At 49.4% G+C, this 26,050-nt stretch overlaps 1 protein-coding gene across 5 annotated transcripts in view; it reads right to left on the minus strand.

Moving 5' to 3' along the window:
- Positions 1-26,050, minus strand: part of HERC2 (HECT and RLD domain containing E3 ubiquitin protein ligase 2) — a 1,676,463-nt gene that overhangs the window by 1,269,859 nt on the left and 380,554 nt on the right. For all 5 annotated transcript variants that reach the window (XM_086934186.1, XM_086934185.1, XM_086934187.1 and 2 more), the window contains exons 27-31: positions 25,282-25,496; positions 3,365-3,497; positions 3,154-3,281; positions 2,849-3,044; positions 862-998 (exon numbers count right to left, since the gene is read on the minus strand). In XM_086934186.1, the coding sequence (XP_086790312.1) occupies positions 862-998; positions 2,849-3,044; positions 3,154-3,281; positions 3,365-3,497; positions 25,282-25,496 (809 nt within the window). The remainder of the gene's footprint in view (positions 1-861; positions 999-2,848; positions 3,045-3,153; positions 3,282-3,364; positions 3,498-25,281; positions 25,497-26,050) is intronic.

Genomic DNA, 26,050 nt, shown 5'->3' on the forward strand with positions numbered 1-26,050 from the left:
TTACATAGACCATAGAGGGATATTGCCAAAGAAATATTGGAATAGGGCATAAAGTCAGGAGAAATTATCACTTCCAAAGGTGAAGAAGGCAAGATCAGGAGGTAGAGCCTTCTCTGTCCTATTGCCATTGCTGTGGAATGCCCTTATGAATGCAGTGCCAGATAAACAACCTGTCTACCTTTGGGACAAGTTGAAAAATGATCTGTCTTACTAATATAGTGGCTGGGTCAGAAGAATATGCTTCTTTGATCTTTCTTAACATCATAAAGAAGTCTTAGAGCATATGTTTTGAACTTTATAAGTGCCTTCACCAGTGCCCTCAATCACTTACCATCCCCTCCCCTAACATGACCCAACCGGTGTCAACAACCACTTCTAAATTGGGCAGGGAGTTTTGGTCTATGGTTTAGAGATGGTGTAACATGGGCAGTAAGGCAATAAGGCAGAACTTGGGCAGCCACTATCTTTGATGTCTGGGGCTCCGAAGCAGACAGGAGCTACAACTTTGACTAAAGAAGGCACTCTATGTCAAGGTCTAGACAAAGATTCTGGACCCACTCAAAACATGAGGTGAATTAAAGGACTGAAAAACTGTTAAAAGAAACCATGTCTCAAGACACTTAACAAAAAACTCCATCCATTTAAATATTTCTGGAAGTGTGTAAACCTAATTTTCAACTCAGTGAATCTCAGAATGCTAAAAAGTAAGCGACTTTACTATTCAGTCACATTTAAAGTGAAGGATGATTAGAGTTTTCTTAAAGTTAACTTCAATGCGGTTTAAAATGACAAACCTAAGGAGGAAATCATATAAGTTGCACTGAAATCAGTTGAGGACACTTTTCAACCTACACAAATTACCTTTGGTGATCTGATGGGCAAAGGGCACTTGTCCAAGGCCAAAGGACTTAGGGGCACAACACATGCTTCTTCCAAGTCGCCTTCTTCATTGCCAATTTTAGATTCATCCACATCTGTAGATTCCGATTTTTTGGGCACTTAAAAAAAGAGAAGTTGTCAATATACATCAACTGCTTTAATAATTCATAAAAGAGGCATTAAGGAACCAGTCCGTCCCTATACTAAAATTAGGCTGGGCATCTCCACCCACTCACAGTAATATCAAATGTAATTAAAATAACACAATGCTTGAAAAAAGTCCAGATTATGGAGTCTTATATGGTTTCAAGCCAGCCATCCTGCATCACACACTTTGCATTGCTTACAGGGATATCCAGTCTGTACCATAACATCATTGTAGGTTATGTACTGTAAAATGTCAAGGACTCAGTACTGTAGCTTAATAATATGTTAATGCATTTTTGAAGTGGAAATTGGCATTCTCAATTTCAAGACTAGTGGAAGATCTGAAAGTTAAGATATTCATTAGGGTGGTGGTATAAATGCTTAGTTCTTGGTGCCTAGTAAAAGAAATTATCACCCACTAGGCTACTTTGCTGTTTCAGTACGGTGCTAGTTTTTGAAGGCACTGAAGAATGACACAGAGAAAGTATCAACAACAAGAATAGACAGACCACTATATCTCCCTGTGTACTGCAACACCTACAGGCATTATTGTAACTGCCCGTAAGAGTCATTGGCTTATTTGAATTTTCTTTTGCTGCCCATCACATTTGCACACTTTCATTGAAATCCTGACCCTCTACTCACTTCTAATGTTTGCAGCACTGCCTTTTGCAAAACATACAAGCTCCTAGGGCACAGGGCTCTTTTCCAAAATTGGCGAACATATCCTGCGGAGAGAAGTCATTAGTTGTCTAAGGCTCGCCACTGCTTTAGGGGAGCACATTTTGCAGCAAAACATGCTACAGCACCTTACTGCATATGTTTGTCAGCAAGTGTGAGTGCAGCCTAACCAAGAGCAATCCATAGCCCAAACATATGTTTGTAAGAAAAAGGGGCTGATCAATACCTTAGTCTGCAGGAAGGTGTCCCAGAACTCAGTGGCAGCTTCAAGGCTCGAAATGCCAGACACTTTAAGTGATTATCTATTCTCAAATAGCTTTCAATATAGAGTATGCACATGTTTCAAGAACTGTCCTAAGGGTGTGATGGCAAACTAATGAACCACTGGTAATGGTTAATAAAACACAGACATTATTCTTCCAAATAAACGGAGAAAGGAGAGTTTATAGAGCCAGAGACTGATTAAATGGGCAGGTACACCACAAAACAATATTCTTCTGGACACTGCTCACAGGAGCAAGTACAAGATGTGGCCTTACATATTCTTTTGAACTGCAGGTCTGCCCTTCTATGTTGCTGCATGCAAAACCTGGTACTGAGTAACATGAGTTGGTAAATAATTGCAGTTATTTTTTTCAACAAATAATTTACTTTTCACCATATGATTTATTTGGCATGCCATCACACATAGTCTTTAGATCCTCATTGCTATGCTTTTCCTATAAATGAATAAACTATCTACTATGCATGGTTGGTAATAGACTGGCAGAGCAGCCACAAAACTACAAAATATAGCAGCAACAAATTGTTCAAAATAAGTTCTTCGGATTTTACCCACAAAATGACAACATCTATATTCTTGGGAATGACATTGATTTGGCACCACAGCAACTCTTACTCAAATCTGTAGGATGCATAGTTAGACCAAACTATGGTCCTAAAGGTTAGCAGGCAGGTTAAGGCAAACAGAAAACACCCCATTCTACATTGAATCATATTCAATCGGATGCACAGAAATGGACAGGAGAGAGAAGTAGTACAACATCCTGTTTTAATGGAACTGGGATGAAGGAGAAAGTGTGTGAAATGTCGAGAGGAAAAACAGAACTAAAACAAATGAACATTAACATTGTGCACTAACCTCTCTTTTTCCTCCTCTCTCGGATGATCTTTTGAACTACTCTTCGCCATCGGGGCAACGAGCTTAAAAGCTTCAACTTGGACATTATAGACAAATCGTTGCACACTGCTGGCCGCAATTCATTGAACAAAAATCTCAATCGCTCAATGACTGGAGCACATACTTCTTTGTAGGAGCGACCTTGCTCTTGATGGGTCTGAAACAATAATTGAAAACAATTCTCTTACACTGATATGAAATCCTAAAATGAAAGTATTCATAAATTAACAAGACAATAGCATAAACTACTCAAACAAAATATGTACCTTGATCAGAGAGCATTTTGCTTGGTAGACAACACGGCATACATCTACCACCGATTTGGGTAAGGTACGGTGCTTTGTTTGGTCGACTCCAAGGCAACCTTGATGAACTAAAGACAAGGCTACGTGACCTGTGATGGAAAATGATACAGCTAATTAAGACGTGTGCAAATTTAAGGGCAGGAAATTAAAATTACATTCCGAAATCAAATACCTAAATCTTCATGCTTTAGCAGGCAACATAGTAACAAGCGCCCTACTTCTTCCACTGGATGTTCAGGAGGAAACGTGATTGGTGTTGTCAGGTGGCACTGCTTGCAGTACCTCTCTATTTGACAAAGGAAGTCCTGAAAGATTAAAAAAGTATTCTCAGAAGAGAGCCAACTATGTATAAGAACAATTGTTATTCTCAAAAGATTGCTAACATGTATGTACAGTTATTCTTTTTCAATATTTATTTCATTTCACCAATTGTGCAGAGATAGGGACGGTCTACACGTTCCTGCGATATGCCTTGAACTGGACCATAGAGCCCGGCTATCTAGATTGCCATTTAAAGTGCTAGGTGCTCATTACGATCCCTTGTTTGTTTCTACCCTTGTGCGTATTTCTAGACTGCTAGCCCACTGTTCCTACTTGATGGCTTAGTTTTTCCGCCATTTTCACCTTTCATTTAAATGTAAAGTACATTGGTAATTTCAATAAGTACATTATTTGTAATCAAGGTGGTTGTGCAAAACAATGGTGTCAATTATAAATAGAGTAAAAAGAGTAAAAACACTTCATTTCCCATGTTTTCACTTATACACACCCACGTAAAGTTTATCCTAGATCAGGTTTTAAGGTCAATACTTCAGTAGATCTCTTATAGGGCCATCAATAACCGTAATGCATATTCCAGTAATTTCTCCAAAAAGCTTCTTAAAATGTTCCAGTGTCTGTTTCTTTATATACATTTTCCTTTCTCCAGGAAGTCAGATTTATAATCACCTTTATAGTCCCTGTAGAAAAGTTAAGATCTGAAAAAGGAAATCGATAAATGCTCCAGTATCTAATGGACAAGTTTCTTCAAAGCCAATAGGTATGGCGTTTTGTCAAGAGATGCTTGGCAATTGACAGGAAACTGTCTGTTCTCCCAGCTGTCTTTGAAGGAAAATCCCATAATGAGGCAAAATCGTAGGCTATAACAATATAGCAGCCTTGGGTAGGACCACCTTTCCGGAACAGACTGATTAGCAGAGGCAAGCTGTATAGTCAAACAAGACTAATAAGAAAAGGAGTCAGTAGATGAAACTTGCATCGTAAGTGGTGGACTTAAGTCTTACACAAGGCAAACTAGTTCATGGTCAGTACTTCTGTACAAAGGGCCAGTATTTTCGTTGCACGCTTTATTATGCTTGTGCGAGCACATGTCTTTAATTTCAGAATAAAAAATATAAATTCAACAGCATTTTATCATGAAGTAAAGCAACACGAATAACAACACTTGTATTTATAAGATGATAAAACATGCACACAGCAGACACATTCTACACAAAAAGGGCTATAGAAAGAGTTACTTACCTTTAGTAATGATCTTTCTGTTTGAAACTATCTACTTGGAGATTCCTCTTCTCTTGAATAGATCCGAAAGTGATTAAACGTTGAGCCCTATCAAAATGTTAACACTAGATTCAAATCCCCTTAGGGATCGACTTAAGAGGTCGGTGGATACAAAATGGCAGCTTTTTAGGAATCGCATCACAGTGGAGGGTTTAATGGGAGGGCTGATCTGGAAGGATGAGGAACACCAATGAGGATGTCAGGTACCCCTTAATAGTGCCCACCATACAACCCTACTGAGTCAGCAAGAGTGCATTGTGAAGGATCTCTGAAAGGCAGTCCTGTAAGGGATCCACACAGTTTCTGCATACTAAGTGCCAAACCCGTTCCACCTTCAAGAGTGGACTGTTTGAGGAGAAGAGGCATGCAGAAAGAATATTTACCACTACCGGAGTTAGCAGAAAGTTGTTCAAGTGCTCCTACTCAATTTCCAGACGTGAGGGTGGAGAGTCTGGTGGCTGGGGTGCAGGACCCCCTACAGTGCTGGGAGAGGAGGTCCCCCTTGAGAGATAGATAGAGCAGGGGGCATAAGTATAGGTGCATAAGGCCTGAATACAACAAATCTTGAGGAATCAAGGGTGTGCAGAGAAAGATGCAGCTAAGCGGAAAAATGCATATCCACTAAAATGAGTCTCCTGATTCTCCCCTAAAAGGATATTGGCGGACACGGAACGGAAGACACTGAGCATTGTCCAGCATGGGGAAAAGTTTTGCCTGAGGTGTTCCCAATAGGGAAGATGTCCTGCTCACCTACTAGTGAACACAGCACTCAGTCTACAAGATGACACCAGCTCAGACTGTCGGCCATGAAATTCAGAGACCCAGCTGCATGATTGGGGGTTAGCCTCTCCCACCCATAACCTGAGCGCTCCATGAAAGCACAGTTGAGACTCTACTCGTCCCTGCTTGTTGATGTACCACATCGCAATGTTTTTTTGTCAAGATCTGGACTGATTGGACATGAATGGAAACGACAAAGGTTTTGAGTGTCATCCAGAGTGCTCTTAGTTCTAGCAGGCTAACATGAAGTACCTGCTCCTCTGGAGACCACAGGCCTCCAATGATTTCTCCAGATTGCATCCTTAGCTACTTTGATTACCATGGGTGGGTGACAGAAGGGTATCCCCTTTACTAACCACCAGACAAGATCTGACTCAGCATTCCAGGAGACCCCCATGGTGTCTGAAAGGTCTCCCCCGTGTTGAGACGACTGCTTGCAAAGACACCATTGCATAGACCTAATGTGCATGCATGTCTAGGAAGATACAGGAAGCTAGAAAACCTATGCAGGCTTAAGAACATCAGGACTGGGATTTCATCACTCTCCAGAAACACCAGAATCATAACATGAATGTCTCAGATTTTCTGGGGAGGAGGGAAGATTAGACGTGAGTTTGTGTCCAGACGTGTCCTAATGAACAAGAGGTGCGGTGAGGGGTCCAGGTGAGACTGATTTTAGCAGGTTGAAAAAGAAGCTCAGTTCGAACAGCAAGGATACTGTTAAAATCAAGTGATACAATCATCTCATTTTTGAGCAGCCAGTTGTCTAGGTCCCAAACACTGGGATTTCCAGCCTCCTGAGACTTGCAGTTATTGTTGCCATCACATTTGTGAAGACCTCAGGTGCCAATGCCACATCAAAACACACGAGAACAGACCTTCTTGGGCACCAGAAAGTATCGGGAGCAGAACTCCTAACCAATTTCCTGCTCCTAAACCAACTCCACCACTCCTTCCTGTAGGAAAAACTGCCACCTCTTGTTGCAGGATAAGGAAATGGTCTTCCGCAGGGATGGATGTCTAAGGAGGAGTATGATAAGGAACGTGTTGAAAGGGTGGGGCATATTGACTTTCTACAACTGGAGAACCAATTGGTTCAAAGTTATGGCCGTCCAGACCTTTAGAAAGAAAGACAAAGTCCTTGATGCTCTGACAAAAGCACATTAAAGCGGCTTCCTTGGTGGTGATGGGGGGGGGGGGAAGGGGGGGGGAGGATGAAGAAACGGACGGCTGCTGGACACCACATCCTTTTCCCTTACCTCTGCCTTTATGTCATTTAAAACGGGATTCTCGGGCTGTTACTTATGGGACTGGAAGGGACAACACTGGTGGAAGCTGAAACATGAGAGAACCAACCAACCCACTAAAAATCAAATCTATTAATGTTCCCTGGACGTCCATGGACGATCATGACTTGGCACGGCAGTGCATAGTCTGAGGCGCCCATGTTGCTTGCAATAGAATATGCAATATATAGGACCACCCGAATAATTCTTCTAGAAGCGTCCTGGCCATTCCTGAAAAAGGATGCTGAAGGATGTCTGGTAAATTAATAATTTGTCCATGTCCCAAAGGGCATGAGTATATACCTTGCTAAGACGCAGGTAGCACAGAGATTTCAAGACTGTACTACAAGCAGAAAGGACCTTCTTACCTAAAACTTCCAGCCTTTTAGTTTCTCTGGGTACCAAAGGAGACCTGAGTTACACACTGTGGGTGGAATGAGTCTACCGGGAACCTCTTGGCGAAAGCTGAAGTGCACATTAAGCATCACTCAATCAAGAAATTTGTATAGCGTGCTACTCACCCGGAGGGTCTCAAGGCGCTCTGGGGAGGAGGGGGGGGGGGGGGGGGGGGGGGGGGGTCCGCTACTGCTCGAACAGCCAGGTCTTGAGTTGCTTCCTGAAGGAGAGGTGGACTTGGGTAAGTCGGAGGTGGATGGGGAGGGAGTTCCAAGTCTTGGCTGCCAGGTAGGAGAAGGATCTTCCTCCCATGGTGGCTCTTCAGATGCGTCAAACGGCGGCGAGAGAGTGGCTGGTCGATCGAAGTTGGCGGGTGGGAGTGTAGAAGGTCAGGCAGTTGTTGAGGTACCTGGGGCCTAGGTACCTCATGACACTGCACTGCACGTTCTCTGCAGTGGTTAAAAAAAAATCCAATCAAAGCACACACCACCAGGCAAAAATGTTTTGCCCATCATTGGAAGACGATGCCATTCGTAGTCCACCAGCTGATGTCCGACGTTCAGGGAGGCTGTCAAATGATTGGCCTTTAGGCATAGACATCTTAAAGGTCTATCCATTTCCAGATATGCAGTCGCTAATGCTTCAGAAAGTTAATGTGGAGCTTCTGCTCTACTGGGACAAAAAGGGCTCTGATCTTCATCTCTACTAGTTGATTGCCAACCCAGAGACGATACATAAATCACAACTGTGAGCTCTGGAAAGGGAAGTTAAAACAGCCACCGGCCACAAGTGAGGTTGGTGTACAACAACCATGACTGAAGGTTGCACGTTGCTGTGTTCAAAATGCCCACAGCAGGCACAGGTTCAAATGCACGTGCCAATTGACAAGTGGGAACAGCAGAACACACAAAGCCAAGAAACCAGAAGCCTCAGAACAGTCTTCGTCAGAGCCAATGAGTGAGGCCAAAACATAAGAATTGTAAATTGAATGTCCGGGAATCTGAATAGCAGTGGAAAGGGCTTCAACACCATAGTGTCCATGACTGCTCTATGAAGTGGATTTTGGTTCACTGAAAGAAATACCCAGGAATGACAGAAGAGTGATTGCTGTCTGCAGGTGGTCCACAATGACTGCTGCAAGTACGTGTTCAGCAGGCAGCCTTCAGGGTAGGGGGAGTACATGTATCCCTGTCCTGCAAAGAAGGGCCATGACCATCAGTTTTGAAATCAAACAGTGGCAGACGTTAGCCTGAAGTGCTCCGACCCCATCAAGAACCACAGGAAGAGTCTGTGTGTCTGCAGAACTGTCACATGAGAGCACGCATTGTGCAAGTCCAAGTACACCATCCAGTTCCCGGGTCAAGTGTGGAAATAACTAGACCAAAATCAACATCTTTTTTTTTTTGTAAAATTTTTATTTTGCATAGTACAAAAGAACAGTAAACATAATGTACCACAGCGGGCGCATAGATGGTCCCACACAGTGGGAAAAACAGTAGATCAGGACGAGGCAGTAATATAGTGCGAGAAAAAGAAGCAAACTCTAGGCTCAAACATTCGCAGGGTAGAGGCAGTCTTATACGTAGCTCCATAGCTGGAAGTCTCTGCTAATCAAGCTGGGAATAGGCCAAGAGTCACAAAAAAGGGCCTCGTCCATGAAGCATAGGCGCCCGACTGCAGACCAAAGGGAACACAAACATAACTTCCCCCGTCCCACCCTCTCCCCCCACCGTGACGGTGCCACACTCATTCCTCATTCATCCGTCACGCATACTTAAAGCTGAAAAAGGTGTAAGGTCCTCAATGATGCTGGGCATACTGCCGAGGGTAAACCAGTAGAAAGAAAGGACACCAAGGGACCCCATATGTGTTTAAAGTTTTTGTAATTGCCGAGGAAGATGTCCGCCATTCTCTCAAGACTCAGGAGCCTCCACAGTCTCGCGTGCCAGAGTGAAATCGCCGGTGCCTCCTTCCGCTTCCAAGCTGCAGCCAGCGTGAGCTTGGCAGCGCCTAAACAAAGCCATAGAATCTTCTTGTCCGCGCGTGTCTGGTGCTCAAGGCCGGGGTCCCTCAGGCCCAGGAGTATGAATGCCAAAGAGTTGTCAATAGGATACCGCAAAATATCTTTAATATGTGAGAGAATCTCATCCCAGAAGGGTTTGATGATTTGGCAGTCCCACCAAATGTGGCGGAAATCCCCCAGAAGGCCACAGCCCCTCCAACACTTATCCGAGACAGCCGGGTAGATACGATGAAGCCGGGCCGGGACCATATACCACTGTGTGAGAGTTTTTAAGTGCGCCTCCCTCAGGAGGATCGAATGATTAAATTGAGTCAGGTCCCTCCATAGTGCCGACCATTCACCATCGGTGATGTCCCTCCCCACCATCTCCTCCCATTGCTCCATGTAACGCGGTCTAGGAGAAAGGGCGGATTGAAGCAGCAGTTGGTATAGGAAGGAGATGGCTCCCTTCATAGTGGATGTTTTCAGCAGGAAGGCCTCAAATTTGGAGGGAGGCCTCGTGGCTGCCTCCCGCACTCCCGGCGACGTGGCCCAATGAAGCAGTTGTAAATGCCTGTATTTGTCAGTTTGCGGCAACTGATAGTCCCGCATGCAATTCTCGAAGGTCAAGGGGTCAGAGCCGTGAAACAGATGGAGCAGCGCACGGCATCCTCCCTCCCTCCAAGCATCAAAGGGGCCCTCGGTGAGAGCCGGCGGGAACGCCGGATTGAAATGCAATGGGGTGAACGGAGATGGAAAGGTCGTCCACCGCTCATCACCTACCAAAGTGTCCCACACTTTCAGTGTAGTCCCCGTGGGCGTACTGATGTACGCATTCACCGGGCGGTCTCGCTTCGGCTTCCAGGCTAGATCCCAAATGGACCGACCAGCCACGCTGCGGTCCATATGTAGCCAGTGTTTCTCGGAGAGTTGTTGCGACCATTCCACCATGACTCTGAGTTGGGCAGCCTTATAATAGAGGTGTAGATCCGGGAGGCCGACCCCCCCATCAGACCGTAGCCGTCATAGGAGTGCAAACGAGAGACGTGCCCGACCACCCTGCCAGACAAAGTTCAGGATCAACGTTTTGAGCTGGCCAAAGAAGGAAGTACCCAGTGGAATCGGTAGGGCCTGAAATAGATACAAGTATTTGGGGAGAAGGACCATCTTAATGGCATGCACCCTACCGAGCCAGGACAGGAATTTGGGCTTCCACTTCTCCAACTCGGCCCGCGTCCTAGCCAGCAGGGGTGGAAAGTTGGCCGCGAACAACCCACCCACCGTGGGGGTCAGATGGACTCCTAGGTAAAGAATCGAGCCCGAAGCCCAAGCTAGTGGTGTTGATGCCCTCGCCTGAGCGACTTCAGCCTGTGATAAGGTTAAGTTCAGAACATAAGACTTGCCATAATTAACCTTAAAGCCAGCCACCCTTTCAAAGTCTAGCAGAATATCCCGAACGCAGGGAAGAGAGCTAGCGGGATCAGCCACCGAAAGCAGGACGTCGTCCGCAAAGAGAGAGATTTTGTGTTGCTCCCCTGTGAACGGTATACCCTTCACCCCTTCATGTTCCCTCACTGTCATTGCCAAGGGCTCAATGCTGAGCGCGAATAGCAAGGGGGAGAGGGGGCACCCTTGTCTGGTGCCTCGCGAGTGTTGAAAAAAGGCCGACAGGTGGCCGTTCACCGCCACTCTCGAGCGCGGGCTACAGAAGTTCGCCTTCACCATGGTGATGAACCTATCGGAGAACCCAAATGCCTGCAATGTGTGGAATAGAAAGCCCCAGTCCACACGGTCGAAGGCCTTCTCCGCATCAAGGCCCACCAGCACAGCTGGAATGCGGAACCTGTCTGCCTTCTCAATAAGGTGAACCACCCTACGGGTATTGTCGTGCGTCTGGCGGCCTTTGATAAAACCGGACTGGTCCGGGTGTACAATCGCCGGAAGCAGGTCCTGGAGACGGTTGCCAGAATCGCCGAATACAGCTTCGCATCAATATTAAGTAAGGCTATGGGACGGAACGAAGCACACTGCTCCGGGTCCTTCCCCGGTTTCGGCAGGACCGTAATCACTGCCTCCGCCAGGGTCCCTGCGTTCGCACCGGATGTAGCCATGTCATTAAAGAGGGCAACCAAAAAGTCGCACACCTCAGTCGCATAGGTCTTGTAAAAGACCGCAGTGTACCCGTCTGGGCCGGGGGCTTTATGTAATTTTAGATTTTTGATGGCGGAGAGAACTTCCTCCCTTGAGATCGGCGCTTCCAACAGGTCGTTCCACGCACTAGAGACCTGCGGGAGCGGCAAGCGCTGCAGGTACGCCCGCTGTGACGCAGCATCCAGCGCGTCGCCCGTGTACAAATCGGCGTAGAAGCGGCCAAAGATGTCCGCCTTCACCCCGTCGCGATGGTGGAGCACTCCCGCGGAATCCCTGATCCCCCCTATGTATTCTCGTTCCCTTTTGTCCCGTAACTGTCGGGCTAAGTGTCTGCCAATCTTATTGCCACTAGAGTATGAGTGCCGCCCTAGTCGAAGAAGAGTAAGCTCGGCTCTGTTGGCATAGTGTGCCTTCAGCTTACCCCTAACCGCCGTCAACGGGCGGAGGGTCACTCTCGAAGGGTTAAGTTTGTGAGCCCTCTCGAGCTCGAGCACCTCAGCTTCCAGTGCTTCACGTTCCTTCCTACGCAGGGTGTTTAGCTGCGAATTGAGGCCCAGGCACGTCCCTCTTATCGTCGCCTTAAAGGCATCCCACGTATTCGTCAAAGAAGTATCCGACGGGGGGTTGAGATCGAAAAATTCACGGATGGCCAGACGCAAGGCTTGGTTGGACACCTCGTCCCTAACCACCGACGCCGGAAAATACCATTTTCGATTTGCGGTGTCAGGCGGCGACCAGCGAAGAGTAAGCACCAAGAGACTGTGGTCCGACACCGAGATCGGAAGAATGGCGGCATCCAGAATGTTCCCCCTGAGGGACTGACTAAGGAAGATGTGATCCAGGCGAGAATAGGAGTGATGCTCGTGTGAAAAGAATGTGTAGTCTTTCGTGGTAGGGTGAAAAAGTCGCCATCCATCTACTAGACCCAACTCCCCCACCCCTTGCTGTGTGGAATCAGAAAAGACCCCTGTATCCGCTCTGCGCCCCCCCGAGCTGTCCAAATCCCTGTCCCACACCAAATTGAAATCCCCCAGCAGGAACAAGAGCCCCTCCGCAAAGTCCCCCACCTTTACCAACAGGTCCTGCAGATATTTGTTCTGGCCCGCATTGGGCAAATACACCACTACAAACGTGCACAATCGACCCTGTGTGTGCCCTTTAACCATCAGCCAACGGCCTTCCCTGTCGTGGCGAACCTCCACTGGTTGAAAGTGCAACGCCGCCCTGAAGAGGAGTGCCACCCCCCTGTGTTTCGTGACAGCAGAGGACCTGTAAATAATGGGGTACGCCCTATGGCGGAGCCTCAACTCATCCTTCCGTGCCAAGTGTGTTTCTTGTAATCCAACTACATCAAGGTGGTGGTCCATTACATACTTCAGAACCCTCTGCCGCTTCTGTGGCAAATTCATGCCCTTAACATTCCACGTTCCTATGCTAAGCGGCATAGCGAATATAAAACCCAGAAACTGCTCTCAGCATGCCAAGCGCCCCCATCCCCGCATCCAGCCCAGCCCACAAGCAACAGACGACCAGTAGCCTCCAGAACAGCCGCAGCATGACATCTCCAACAGTGAAGTACACACTCAGCAGCAGACACACAACAAACATCCCCTTTGGCCCACCGTCACGGGTCCCCCCCCAACATCCCGAACACCACAACTCCCAACCCCGCCCCAAATGATATGCAATCAAAAAACGGGGCAAAAACAAGAACAAAAGTGCAGAAACAATACTCATCATGTCTAGAAGGCCGAAGTCCGTAGGAAGCCTCCCGTACAAGAAGCAGGCCGGGGGGACTAACACACTATCCCCAAGGCCATAGTCGAGGGTGTCTCCTCCAAGAGTACTTTCATACCCCCCAACCAGAAGGCCCGGGCCCCTCCGGCGCCGATCCACCAACTCCATGAGGTCACGCCGCTCCAGAGCTGTGCTGCGTGTCGGCCAACGTGACCGACGCCACTGATGCAACTGCTTCACCCCGTTCCTGCAGGCTGGCAGAGAGATCCGGCCGCTGTCGGGTAGGCGAATCGCCAACCCTTTGCCAGGAAGATGAACGGCGGCGCCTCCGGGACGGAGAAGCAGTCGCGGCCTGCGAAGGCGGCACATCCTCCAGGCCTAGAAGCTCTTTTGCGGCTTGAAGCGTGCGGATTTGAGCAAGTCGATTCTGCCACCTGAAAATGATCCTAAAAGGGTGCCCCCAAGAGTAGGCGATGCCTCTCTCCCTCAGGAATGCAGTCACCGGGCGAAACTCCCGTCGCTTTTGCAAAGTAGAGGCCGCCAAGTCCTGGTATAGCTGAGGTCGATGATCCCGGAACTGCAGCGCTGTGAGAGTTCTGGCCTTGCGTAGGATCCGTTCCTTAAGCTGGAAATCATGGACGCACACTAGGATGTCGGGGGGGGGGGGCCCCCGCGCCGGGGCAAACCAACCCTGTGCACTCTGTCCATCTGGATCTCCTTCGTGTCTTCTTCATCCAATATGTGAAGGAACAGGTCCTGAACATATCCCCGCAGGTCCCCAGCCTCACCGTCCCATGGCACCGCCCGTATTCGGATGTTGTTTCTACGGGAGCGGTTTTCCAGGTCCTCCGTGTGCAACTGCAGATCTAGGTTTTGCTCAGTGAGGCGAATGATGTCCTGCTGTAGCAGGTGGACGTCGGTGGCCACACTCAGATCTCGATCTTCCAAGGTTGCCACCCTCTCGCCTAGGCCATCCACGTCTCTCCGCACCTCCCGCAAGTCGGAGGCCAGCTGCGCTCTAAGTTCGGAGATGTCCTCCTTAATGGAGGCAAAGAGTTCGGTCATGAAGGCTTTCGTCGCCGGAGCCTCATCATCCGACTGCTTCGCCGACCCACTGGCTCCAGGGGAAGCCGGCTGCTGGGAAGATTTCGGGGCATTATCCTTCCCCTGGCCCCGTTTGCGTTGCACAGTAGACATGGCGGCTCACCGCGCTCCGGCCCAGCGCCACGTGGTCAAGTATAATGGCGGGTCGAGTCGTTCAGTCCAAACGCACTCCAGTTCACGCTCCGTAGTCTCCAGCTGCGCCCAGCCCCACGTGCACAGCAGTACGATCCGTGGGCCCCACCGGGTGCAGACGTCTGTCCCCAAGCACCCTCCAGGCCTCCGTGCAATACAAGCTGCGCCGGAATCCGTTGGCTAGCTCTGCACCCCTACTCCACAGCAGACATGGCGGCTCACAGTGCTCCGGCCCAGCGCCACGTGGCCAGGTATAATGGCGGGCCGCGCCGTTCAGGTCAAACGCACACCAGTTCTCGCTCTGTAGTCTCCAGCTGCACCCATCCCCACGCGTACAGCAGTACGATCCGTGGGCCCCACCGGAGTTCAGGCAGGACAAAGTCCAGGTGCTGACGCCTGCCCCCAAGCACCCTCCGGGCCTCCGTGCGATGCAAGCTGCGCCGGGATCCGTTGGGCCAACACCGTTCCCCTACTCCATGCCAGGGCAGGGAGAGCACCGCCGCTCAAGGCCAACACCTTTGGAGTGCAGGAGTCTCGGCAACACCCCGGGGGCCAGTGGAGTCGATACTATATCTGCCGCCAGTTCTACTGTTCGTCGGATCACAGCGACCCTCCACCTTCCACCAGCTCCGACCTCTTCAGACGAGCTTCAGGGCCCCGCCCACTGCTTGTGCCGGGCGCCGATGTCAGGAGAGCCCGGGGTCTCGCAGGCCGCGGAGTGCGCTCGATCTCAGGAGCAATCTCGGGGCTGCACCGCTCCAGCGACCACACCAGGGCCGACCGCGCTGTCAGACAGACTTCCCCACCGCTTTTGAGGTGGGTGAGCTCCCTCAGATTCGTGCTATTAGAAGCTTTGTCGGATCAGCGCCGGAGCGGCACGAAAAGGCGTCCTACTCCGCCGCCATCTTGGCCACGCCCCCCCAAAATCAACATCTTTAACAAGTGTTCAGCAGAAAGTTGTTCAGGAGGAGATGGTCTAAAATTTTTGGGTACCAAAAATGATGGAACTTGCTGCACAGGCAAAACAGCTGGGTTTATGAGTAGTAGTGGATGTGAATAGCAGGGGAGGGCGTACCTCTGCTGAACAATCTGTTGCACTCACTGGTCTCAAGATACAGCATGCCATTTGGCAGAAAAAAACGAATTCTGCTAACAAGTGATTGTGCATGGCCACTGGAGGGGGAATGAAAGTGGCCTGGTCGCAGCTAAGGCAGGGGAGGTGAAAAGCAATAAATAGTTGCCCTGGTGGTGTTCATGGGCTCTGCCGACATCGCATCCTATTAAGGCACAAAAAGGCTGTGTTGACTGCTGTAAGAGTTTCAAAGAGTGCAGTTGGCTATAGGCATTGCTTCAGGAGTATCATCTGCTTTATTGTTATTGCTGATTGAATTGACAGGCCAAAACAAGAAAACCTAATGAGTATGTCATAGCATGACGGGCTTTGAAACGTTTGAGTGCAGAATCTGCTTTCTCGCCAAAAACTCCGGAAAAGTCAAAAGTCATATTCATAAGAAATGCAAGCATGCCACCGGAAAAATCTGAGGTCTGCATCGAATAACGACAGTGGTATCCATGGCGCAACTCAACATAGCACTTTGTGCTTAGGCAAACCCTCAAAATATATTTTCCTTATTCTGTCCGCCTTGGAGTGTGTGAGCAAAGGTCCTCAGAACCACCTTGTCTGGATGAACAGAAAGGAAAGGAAAGGAGGTTTAGAAGAAAAAGCTTGGAGCTCACTCACTCTTCTGGTAGAGGTGATAGCAACCAGTAAAGCAGTCTTTAAGGTGAGAAGACGCAAAGGATAGTTATGAAGAGGCTCAAAGGGAGCGCACATCAGGTATGTCAGGACAAGGTTTAAGTCCCATTGAGGCATTACGAACAGCACGGGAGGAAACGTGTGCGTAATGCCTTTCAGGAAACGGTTAACAACCGTGGACTTAAAGAGAGAGAAGGCTGATCAGGGAGCCGTAGAAAGGCAGAGATGGCCGAAAGATAACCTTTGATAGTGCCCAGAGCAGAGCCCTGCTGGGCCAAAGAAAGAAGGAACAAAAGAACCTCGGAAAGAGGGGCAGAAAGGGGATCCACAGCCTTCACTGTACACCATGCCACAAACTTGTTCCACCTGCATGCATATACAGTTTTAGTGGAGGGACGCCTGGCTGCAAGAATGACATCACAGACTTCGAGAGGAAAATCAAAAGGTGTCAACTGTCGCCGCTCAATCTCCACGCATGGAGGTGGAGGCTGGACAGGTTTGGGTGGAGGACCGTCCCCTGCTGCTGCGACAGATGATCCTCCCGAAGAGGCAGTCGGATCGGAGGATCGATCGCCATGCTGAGTAGCTCTGGATCCCAGTATCTTCGTGCCCAATTCGGAGCCACAAGAATGACTTTGGCCTCGTCGCGCTGAATCTTCTACAGCACTCTGGGCAGAAGTGGTATAGGCGGAAAGGCGTACAACAGACCGCAACTCCACTCGCGACGAAAAGCGCTGCTGAGCGAGTGCAGCATTGGAAATTCCAACGTGCAGAACTGATGACATTCCGCGTTCTCCTCGGTGGCGAACAGATCTAACCAAGGCTCTCCCCACTGCAGAAAAAGACCATGCACCACGTCCGAGTTCAGACGCCATTCGTGATCCATCATGCACCGGCGGCTGAGTTTGTCCGCCCTGGCGTTCAGAGAACCAGACAGATGTTGAACCACCAAGGTAATGCCTTGATGTTCCAGCCAAGTCCAGAGGCGCATAGCCTCCTGACATAGGGTCCAGGACCTCACCCCGTCCTGTTTGTTTTAGTACCACATGGCGGTGGTGTTGTCCATGAACACCTGCACTACACTTCCCTGGACAGAGGGAAGGAATGCTTTCGGTGCAAGTCGGATCGCACGAAGCTCCAAAAGGTTGATATGGAGCCGGGACTCCGCCAGAGACCAGAGGCCTCTGATCTCCGCCTCTACCAAGTGGCCTCCCCATCCGAGGAGGGACGCATCCTTCACCACTGTGTGCTCCGGTTGGGGAAGGGAGAGGGGATCTGCCACTGACCCAATCGTGAATCATGAGCCACCACCGCAAGTGTCGTGTAGTGCCCTCCAAGATCTGGATGAGATCGGACAGGTTGCCCTGATGCTGTGCCCACTGGAACTTCAGGTCCCACTGAAGAGCCCGCATATGCCATCTGGCATGTTGAACAATAAGGATTCAGGAGGCCATCAGGCCCAGGAGCCGGAGGGTCATCCTGACTGAAACCCAGGATAGAGGCTAAAAGATCAGGATCATAGCCGAAATATCCCGGACTCGCTACTCGGGAGAATAAACCCAAAACTGCGTCAAATCCAGAACCGCTCCGATGAAGGGGACTTTCTGAGAGGGACTCAGGTGCGACTTCGGCACATTGATGGAGAACCCCAGCAAGTGCAGAAGGTCGGCCATAGTCTGAAGGTGGTTGACGACTGCCTGGGGCGAGCCCGCCTTCAACAACCAGTCGTTGAGGTAGGGGAAGACTGACAACCCCGACCTGCGCAGGTTAGATGCGACCACAGCCATCACTTTCGTGAACACCCGAGGGGCGCTGGTAAGGCGGAAGGGGAGCACAGCAAACTGAAAATGCTCCTGGCCTACAGTGAACCGCAGGTAACGTTGGTGGGCCGGCAGGACTGGGATGTGAAAATATGCTTCCTGAAAGTCCAACTCTACCATCCAGTCTCCAGGGTCGAGGGCAGTCAAGACCTGAGCTAGAGTCAATATCTTGAACTTCTTGCGGAGGAAGCGACTGATGTCCCTTAGGTCCAAGATGGGGCGCAAGCCCCCCTTGTCCTTCTTGGGGACCAGAAAGTAGTGAGAATAATAACCACGTCCTACTGGCCTAGGAACGCGCTTAATGACCCCCTTGGCCAAGAGGGCCATAACTTCCTGTTGGAGAAGTGCGAAGCGATCCCCCGACATGCTGTGGAACTGAGGTGGCATTGCTGGGGGGGTAGACTCGAAGGGGAGGGAGTAACCCCTCCAGATTAGTTGCAGCACCCACTTGTCGGAAGTGACAGAAAGCCAGTGTGGAAGGTGATGTTGAATCCTGCCACCCACTGTCGTGTGCAACCTGAAGCTCAGATTAGGAAGGTTTCAAGGTGGACGTCGCGGAGGCGGAGATGGGCTGACTCTCACGCCGGCCCCCGGAGCCACCCCGGCCGCCTCCACGCCCACGGGCTCGCTGAGTTTGGTTCTGCGCAGGCTTTTGGCTGAACAAACGGGCAGGGGCGCCTCTGCCATGGCCACAAAAGGAATGAAAGGTAGATGTGACAGGGCGCGTGGTGGAAAGCCCCAAGGACTTGGCCGTAGCTCGAGAGTCCTTAAAACGCTCTAGCGCTGTGTCGGCCTAGTCACCAAACAGGCAAGTGCTGTCAAAAGGCATGTCCATGAGCAAGCTCTGGACGTCCAGGGAGAACCCTGTGGACCTCAACCTGGCGTGGCGGCGAAGCACCACGGTCTTGGAGATAGCCCTACCGAGGGAGTCCACGGTGTCCAAGCCACAACGGATGGCGAACCTAGCCGAGTCCTTACCCTCAGCCACAGCCCGAGACAGCACAGCCTGGACCTCCTCCGGGCACTGAGGCAACACCTAGGCAACGGTATCCCACACCGCTTGGGAATAGCGTCCCAGAAGGCATGCGGTGTTCACAGACTGCAGTCCTAAGCTGGCCGAAGAGAACAACCGCTTGCCACACTGCTTCAATTTTTTAGAGTCCTTATCCAGGGGATGTAGGAAAGTGGCTCTATATATACTGGACCAAAGTAAAGTACATTGTGTATAGAGTCCCCAGTCCCAAGAGGTTTGGCTGAGGCTAAAGTTAGATATAACCTTACTCTCTAAAGTGGTAGCTTGGTCGAGCAGTAAGCCAGTATCAGAGGACAGTGTAAAGCATTTGCTGTACACACTCAGTCAGCAAATGGTCTCCCACACTCAAGAACTGAACTCTAGGCCAATTGTTTTGTATCAAAATATGTAGTTTTATTTTAGAACCAACAAGGTATCAAAATATACTTTCTCAGGATGAGTTACTTTAGTTAAATACTTTTCAAATAGGCAATAGACTTTTTGAATGCAATAGTTAGAGTTTGTTGCAATAGGCAACACAATTTTAAACACAATGCAACATTGAGCTCAATCGGAATGTCTAGTTGAATGCAATTCATTACTTTGTAGATTACTTTTCTAACCACAGGACTGGATCCTAGATTCAGTCCCTGGACATGAGCTGTAAACAGTTAAGTAAAAGCGTTTTGGTTACAGTAGTGATTTTTAAGGAATATTATTGTATTTTAAAACTTGACACTTCGAAACTGATTCAGTTGAAATTACCTATGTTATCCTATGGAAGGAAATTCAATTTGCAGGTAAAGTATGTTCACTTTACTTTGGTAATCCAGTACTGGACTTCTAGGTTCAGCACTGGGACCTCTATCTAAAATCGATAAGTGTTTACGTTTTGGCAGTTGGTACGATTTTTACAGAATATTTGTAGTTTGCAAAAATCAACACTTGGAAGAAATTTCACAGAAAAACAGTCAATGGTTTCCTATGGAAGAAAATTCAGGTTACTGGTAAGTACGGTTAAAATTACTTTTCAGGGGTTGTGCTGGGCTAAAAGGTGCAGCACGGAGGTCTCTCCTGATAACAGGTGAGTAAATCGGAATTCGTTGTTCGGCTGATTTTAGGTGAATATTTTAAAGTTCCAAAACTCCACACTTAAAAGAATTTCCAAGTGAAACCAGTCCATGTTAGCCTATGGGGAAAAAAAGCGAGTTATCGGCTTTCAGGTAAGTACTCGACTGGCAGAGTTAAGGTTCTGGGCATAGACTCAGGGGTCTCCCAGGGTCAGGTAGGTACAGTTAGTACACCCTCAGCGGCACATGGGCAGCCGGGATGCAGAGGTAGTTAGGCCCAATGTCATCCAATGAGAGGCAGGGGGCGTTCGGTTGGTGGCAGCTGTCTAGCAAGCCACACGGCTGTGGGAGCTGGGCTCCGGGTCACTTGCTCAGGGCTAACTGGGGAAGAAGGATAGGACGAAGGTTGCATTGCCAGACACACTCGGGTGGTTGGGTGCAGGGGACTTTTGAGCCGTAGGGCGCTCACTGTTATTCAATGGAGATCTTGAAAAGGGAACAAAGGCTGCAGGCTCGGGGACGGAGGATCATCTGGAGCGACCAACACTTCGAGGGGTACGTTGGGATCTTGGAGGGTAGGTAGGCACCCCGGAGTTGGGCACAGGAGGCCGGGGTGCACCGGGTGCAGAGGTGTCTTTGGACGTTGGGAAATCTTACCCTCTGCTGGCCGCGGTTGGAGGGGTCCCTGGTTCTGAGTCTGCAGGCGTCGTCTGGGTCATCAAGGAGGGTCCTTGGGTACTGGAATCCAGGTCAGAATCACTGGGGGGGCCTAATGAGGGTCTTTGTCCACTCAGGCACAGGCCGGGCCCGAAGGGTGCGGAGTGGGCTGAATTCGAGGTTCCTGGCTGGCACCAGTGGTATTGCTGTTTGAGCAAAGCCACTGCTCGTGGGAGTCCCAGTCTCGAAGAGGGTCATGGCAGACAAGTCCTCCGGGCTTCTTGAGGTTGTGGTCCGCAGGAGACGCCGGGATTTAGCAGGAGCAGGCTCAAGGATCAACAGGCCTGTAGGGCTGGGGTCAAGTCAGTTGCTGTTGTCCTCTTGTTAGCAGCTGCACTGTAGTTCTTCTTGGTCTTCTTTCTTGTTTCGAAATCAGGATCTGAGGAAGGAAAGTTCAGGGTGCCCCTAAATACTACGTTGAGGGGCGTTACAGGTAGGGGAAGGGCAGGGACCAATAGGTCCCTGTCCTGAGGTGAGTACACCCCCTATCCTGCTCCTCTCCTGTCGGGGCAGTAGCCTATCTCTGCTGTGTGCCAGCCTAGGCAACCTCTCAGACAAGACGTGGATTGTAGGTTAGCTTTCAGGGGACATCTCTAAGACGCCCTCTGTAGTGCATTTAACATTAAATCCCACACTGGCATCACTGTGGGTTTAATGTGCTGAGAAGTTTGATACCAAACTTGTCAGTCTTCAGTGTAGCCATTATGGTGCTGTGGAGTTCGTAAAGACAACCTCCCAGCACCATTTACTTTTAATGGCATCACTGCACTTACAGTGCCTAGCAATGGTCCTGGGTACTGTAGGGGCACAGGGCTCATGCACCTGTGCCCACACCACTTGCATCGGGCACCCAGCTAGAGGGGTGACTGATGTATGACAGGGCAGTGGGTTTATGGGCATGGTACACAGGGTTGTGTGCCATGTCGACTCTTTGTTTAGTCCTGCACCAGGATACTCAGTCTGCAAAGGCAGTGTGTGGGTGTCAGGGTGCAGGGCCCCTAAGAGTGGTACAATAAGTGCTGCAACCCTTAGGGTTCTTCTCTGGTCACAATGCCCTGGGTACCATTTACCAGGGGCTGACAGGTGGCCAGAGATGCCAATTGGGTTTTAGCTTCAATACAGTTTTAGGGAAGGAACACAGGCCCTGGGCACCTGATTGGCAGGAGCCCAGGGCACACTCAGTCAAAGCACATCAGCAATTCAGCAAAAAGTGGGGGCATACCATGCAAGAAAGATGGCAATTTCTCACAGCAGAGCCGTGGGAAAGGCACTCTGAGACGTAGAAGCTTGAATGACCAGACTTTCAGGTGTAGGAGGAGAGGTTAGAAAGGCAGCGTCACCCGGCGCCGGGCGATGACGCCTGGCGACGTTCTTATCCACACGGGCCCCCGTGGCAGGCCGTGACCAAGTGCCCAATAAGACTTTGGTGAGGGAATCATTAAACGGTAGCAGCGGCTCCGATGAAGTGGACGCCGGCAGGAGCACCTCTGTGAGGAGATTTGTCTTCAGGGTCACTGTGGGGAGATCGAGCGGGGTTAAGGACCTCTGCATGCCGACGGAGCACCACCGTATATAAGGCGCCTTCCTCCATAGTGGGCAGGGGAGAGGCAAGCCCCGGATCAGAGGAGACGGCTAGGCCACCGGCCTCCTCCAAGTCATTCACCGAGTCCTGCTCAGAATCACACTGACGAGCAAGGGGGTCCTCAAACCCTTCCCAGTCATCCTCCTCCACTGGCACCACAGGCACAGGCCTCGGCGGCGGGGCAGGGACCGGTGAAGCCGGGAACGGCGCCGGGAACGGGGCAGAGCCGGTTCTGGTTCCCAATTCGGTTCCCAGGCATGGAAAAATCCATCCGGGAACCGGGTCTAGGGAGGAACCAGTGGTATTCACTGCGGCGCTGCCGCCGGTAGCATGGGACCTCTTGGCGCCGAGGCCGGAGCCAGGGGCGCAGGATCCTGCGGCTGCTGGCTGGAGGCACTGACGGCTGGATCCATCGAAGGAGTCAACAGACCAGCAGGATCCGGACACGGAACAGAAGGGCCCGAAGGCGCACCGGTGGCAGCAAGGAATTCTTGCATTTGTGCAGGAGTCGCCGACGGACCCGGGTAAGGCGGGTAGGCCGCAGGAAACCCAGGCTCCAAAGGAGCTGCAGGGGCGGAGCCCCTGTCCCCCGCGTCTGCATCTGGGGACTGACGGGGGACGTCGGAGAGCGAAAACACTTCTTCGACATCTTTTTGTGCCATTTCTGAAGGGGAAGAGGAGTGGTGGTGACGACTCAGCGAGCTGTCACAGGAGCGACTCCTGGATCTCGAACGGCACGAGGAAGAGTGCCAAACTTCAAACAACTTAAGGCGCCGTTCCCTCAGGGCCTTCGGGTCCATAGCCCTACAGTCCAGACCGAACCGGGAGTCATGGTCACGCTCCAGGCAGTAGAGACAGACGTCATGAGGGTCCGTCACCGACATATTGCTACGGCAGGTCCTGCAAGACTTAAATCAGGCATCCCTACTAGCACCAGAGAAAACCACACGAGACAAAAGTCTCAAAAAGATAGTCATAAAATGACTAGGGTACGTGCTCTAACCAGATCTGCGCTTACTGGCGCGGAAAAAGAAAGAACTGGCGCCAGCACGCATGGGCGGCGCCTAAGTAGTCTCTGTGACGTCACCTCGGCACATACGACATCAGCGACGGACGCAGAGCCACAGGACACCACCTACTGGCGCGCAGGGGTACTGCTAAGCAAAACTTTCAGGATCCAGCCTGACGCCTGGGGATATTCTAAGGTAAGGAATCTATCACTAACATGTCTCTTTCAGATACAGTAAACGACGCACATTCCTCAGTGTGGCCCCAGCAAGGAGTCAATGTTTGTCTCAGGTGAAGTAGCTAGGCCACTGGCTTTCTGTAGATTTAAACAGAGGCTAGCATCAGTGTAATAAAAGGGGAGCAAACAGCACCCCTCCTTATCGTCATACTAGTCATGTTGAATATTTGAAGCCCTTGACAATATCAGAATCTGATCTGAACAAGGCTTCCAGCTTTTGATGATACGGTTTTGAGGAAGAGGATTTAGTTCATCCAAAAGGTGGGGCCTGTGCCTTTGTAATTGCATCTTCAGACGTAGGCCCAGCAGGGGCAGATGTCAGCTCCAAGTCAGAAATGGACTCTGGTATGGATGCAGCTGGAGTCAGGGCCAGAACAGTTGCAGTCAGAATCAGCAAGGTCATCAGCATAGGAGTGGAGGCATGGGCTCGCACAGAGCAGGGTGGAAGTCTAACGTGTCAGTTGGAGCCAGTGTTGGGCATGCTGCCATAAGTCCAACTGTGTGGTCAAAAGGTGCTCTAGAGGGAGCCAGCATAACCTTGAACATTTACAGCATGTCCTCCAAAAAGGCTTCTAATTGCTGAGGGATAGATGACAGCCTGGGGGATTCGAGGCTCGCTGGGACCAACCTCGGACCAGACTCTGAGTCAGACGATGGCAACGGAGTCAGGTCCTCAAAGTGCCGCATCCCCAATTCCTATCACAAGTAAAGAGCTGGGGACGAGTCTCAACTGGACTTCTTGATTTTATAGGACAACTTGTCCCTCACTTTAATTTTAAACTTACCGAAAGACATGACCTAGAAGTTAAACCAAGGCCCGGAGTCGGTCTATGACTTGGGAGTAAGAGCTCATTGACAGTTTAGAATGTGACCTACCTCGGTTTTTTTAATCCAGCAACATGTAGCTTCATCTCCTGCACTCTGATCACCTTTGGGAGCATTAGGGAGCCTTTGTTGAAAGAGTGAGTTGTGCGGAGACTGTTGAAAGAGTGAGTTGTGCTGAGACTCTAAACACCAAAGGCAGTCATCGTCTGGATCAGTGACCGACCTATCCTTCCTACAGCTGTGGCATAGTCAAAGAATATTTTCCTAACACTCATTTCCCTGAAAAATTTAATTTTGGCATTGGTGAAAACAGACAAAAATTGGGCTTGGAACTCCACATTCAAGGTGAAGGGCACAGAAATAAAGGAAGTGACTATCGAGCAGGAGTAGCGCTCATATATAGCACTGAGCTGTAACTTCCAGAGGCAGAGTGAGGTTACTGCATAGTTTGAATGGTGCCACGGACATGAGGGTGGGAGCCGTTGTTGTGAGAAAGTTCTGTATGAAGTCCGTCGCCCGGGCAATTCGAAAAGACAAGGAATGTTCCTTTAGAAATAATCATCATAAATACATGCCTGCTAAAAAGAACACTTAACTAATATCAGACAAATGTGTTGCTATACCTTGATGGTCTAATATACAAGAGACCAAAGCTTAACAAGGGAGGTTGAACAAATAAAAACGAAGTACACATTCATTAGATTAACAGATATCCTTGCAGAGAAATATCTAAGGTTGAATCACAGATTTTAAAATAAAGTCATGCTGATTTTTTCCAATCAGTGATGTCATTGTTATATTTAACCAACCAATTAAAATAAGAGTGTTGAAAACCAACATTGTTGGCCAATATTCTACTTCATTGTGCATTTATGAAGTATTCATTAGAACACAAGTTAATCAGGGTACATACTTTCACAGTGTAATCCTGGATGTTATTATCTGCCATGGCTTGAAGAAAAGGCTGGGAGTGATCACTGAAAGACAGTCTATGTTGGTAAAGTTTTGATTTGTTTGGAGTTGTGTTTCCAGGAGAAGTGCTGTGGTCTTCATCTTTCTCCTCATTGTAACTGTAATGAATCTGACTGGTCTGCAGACCCCCTGAGAAAATGGAAGACTTCAGCCATTCTGGAACAGAGAAAATAAACAGTCTGCAAGTTAAAAACAGATTTTCTGCAGCACTCTAAAATTAGCTCTAAATAAAATACTGTAATCAAATAGTAATAATTCTGTGTCTGGTTAAATATTAGAGTATTTAAAGAAAATCATACTCTAGCAGATTTGCAACTACAGGGACAAGTATAACAAACTATCAGTGTTTTTAGGTAAACAGTATGCTGCCTCTTCACTATTCATCCTGCAAGTTTAGAATAAAAGCTATTTGGTGGAAACCCTCAAAAAACTTTATAGCGTGCCCACCTGAACTTGTACTGATGCTCCGACAGATCATCATAACCTCTAAGGTGGTCCACTAACCTTCAAAATACATGCCATTGAACTTCGGGTCTTCTCCAGCAACACTAAAGGAAGGACACAGTTTAAACATAATGTCTTTATTCTTGCCTGTGATGGCATGCAGACTGTTAAGTCTATCGGCATCTTCCTTGTGCAGTTAAGCGGAGTTTATGAAGAAGAGATCAAACAGAATCTAACTTAAACCATCTCTCTGAAGTTGATCAGTC

This window comes from Lissotriton vulgaris, chromosome 8 (genome assembly GCF_964263255.1).
Source record: "Lissotriton vulgaris chromosome 8, aLisVul1.2, whole genome shotgun sequence".
Lineage (NCBI taxonomy): Eukaryota > Metazoa > Chordata > Amphibia > Caudata > Salamandridae > Lissotriton > Lissotriton vulgaris.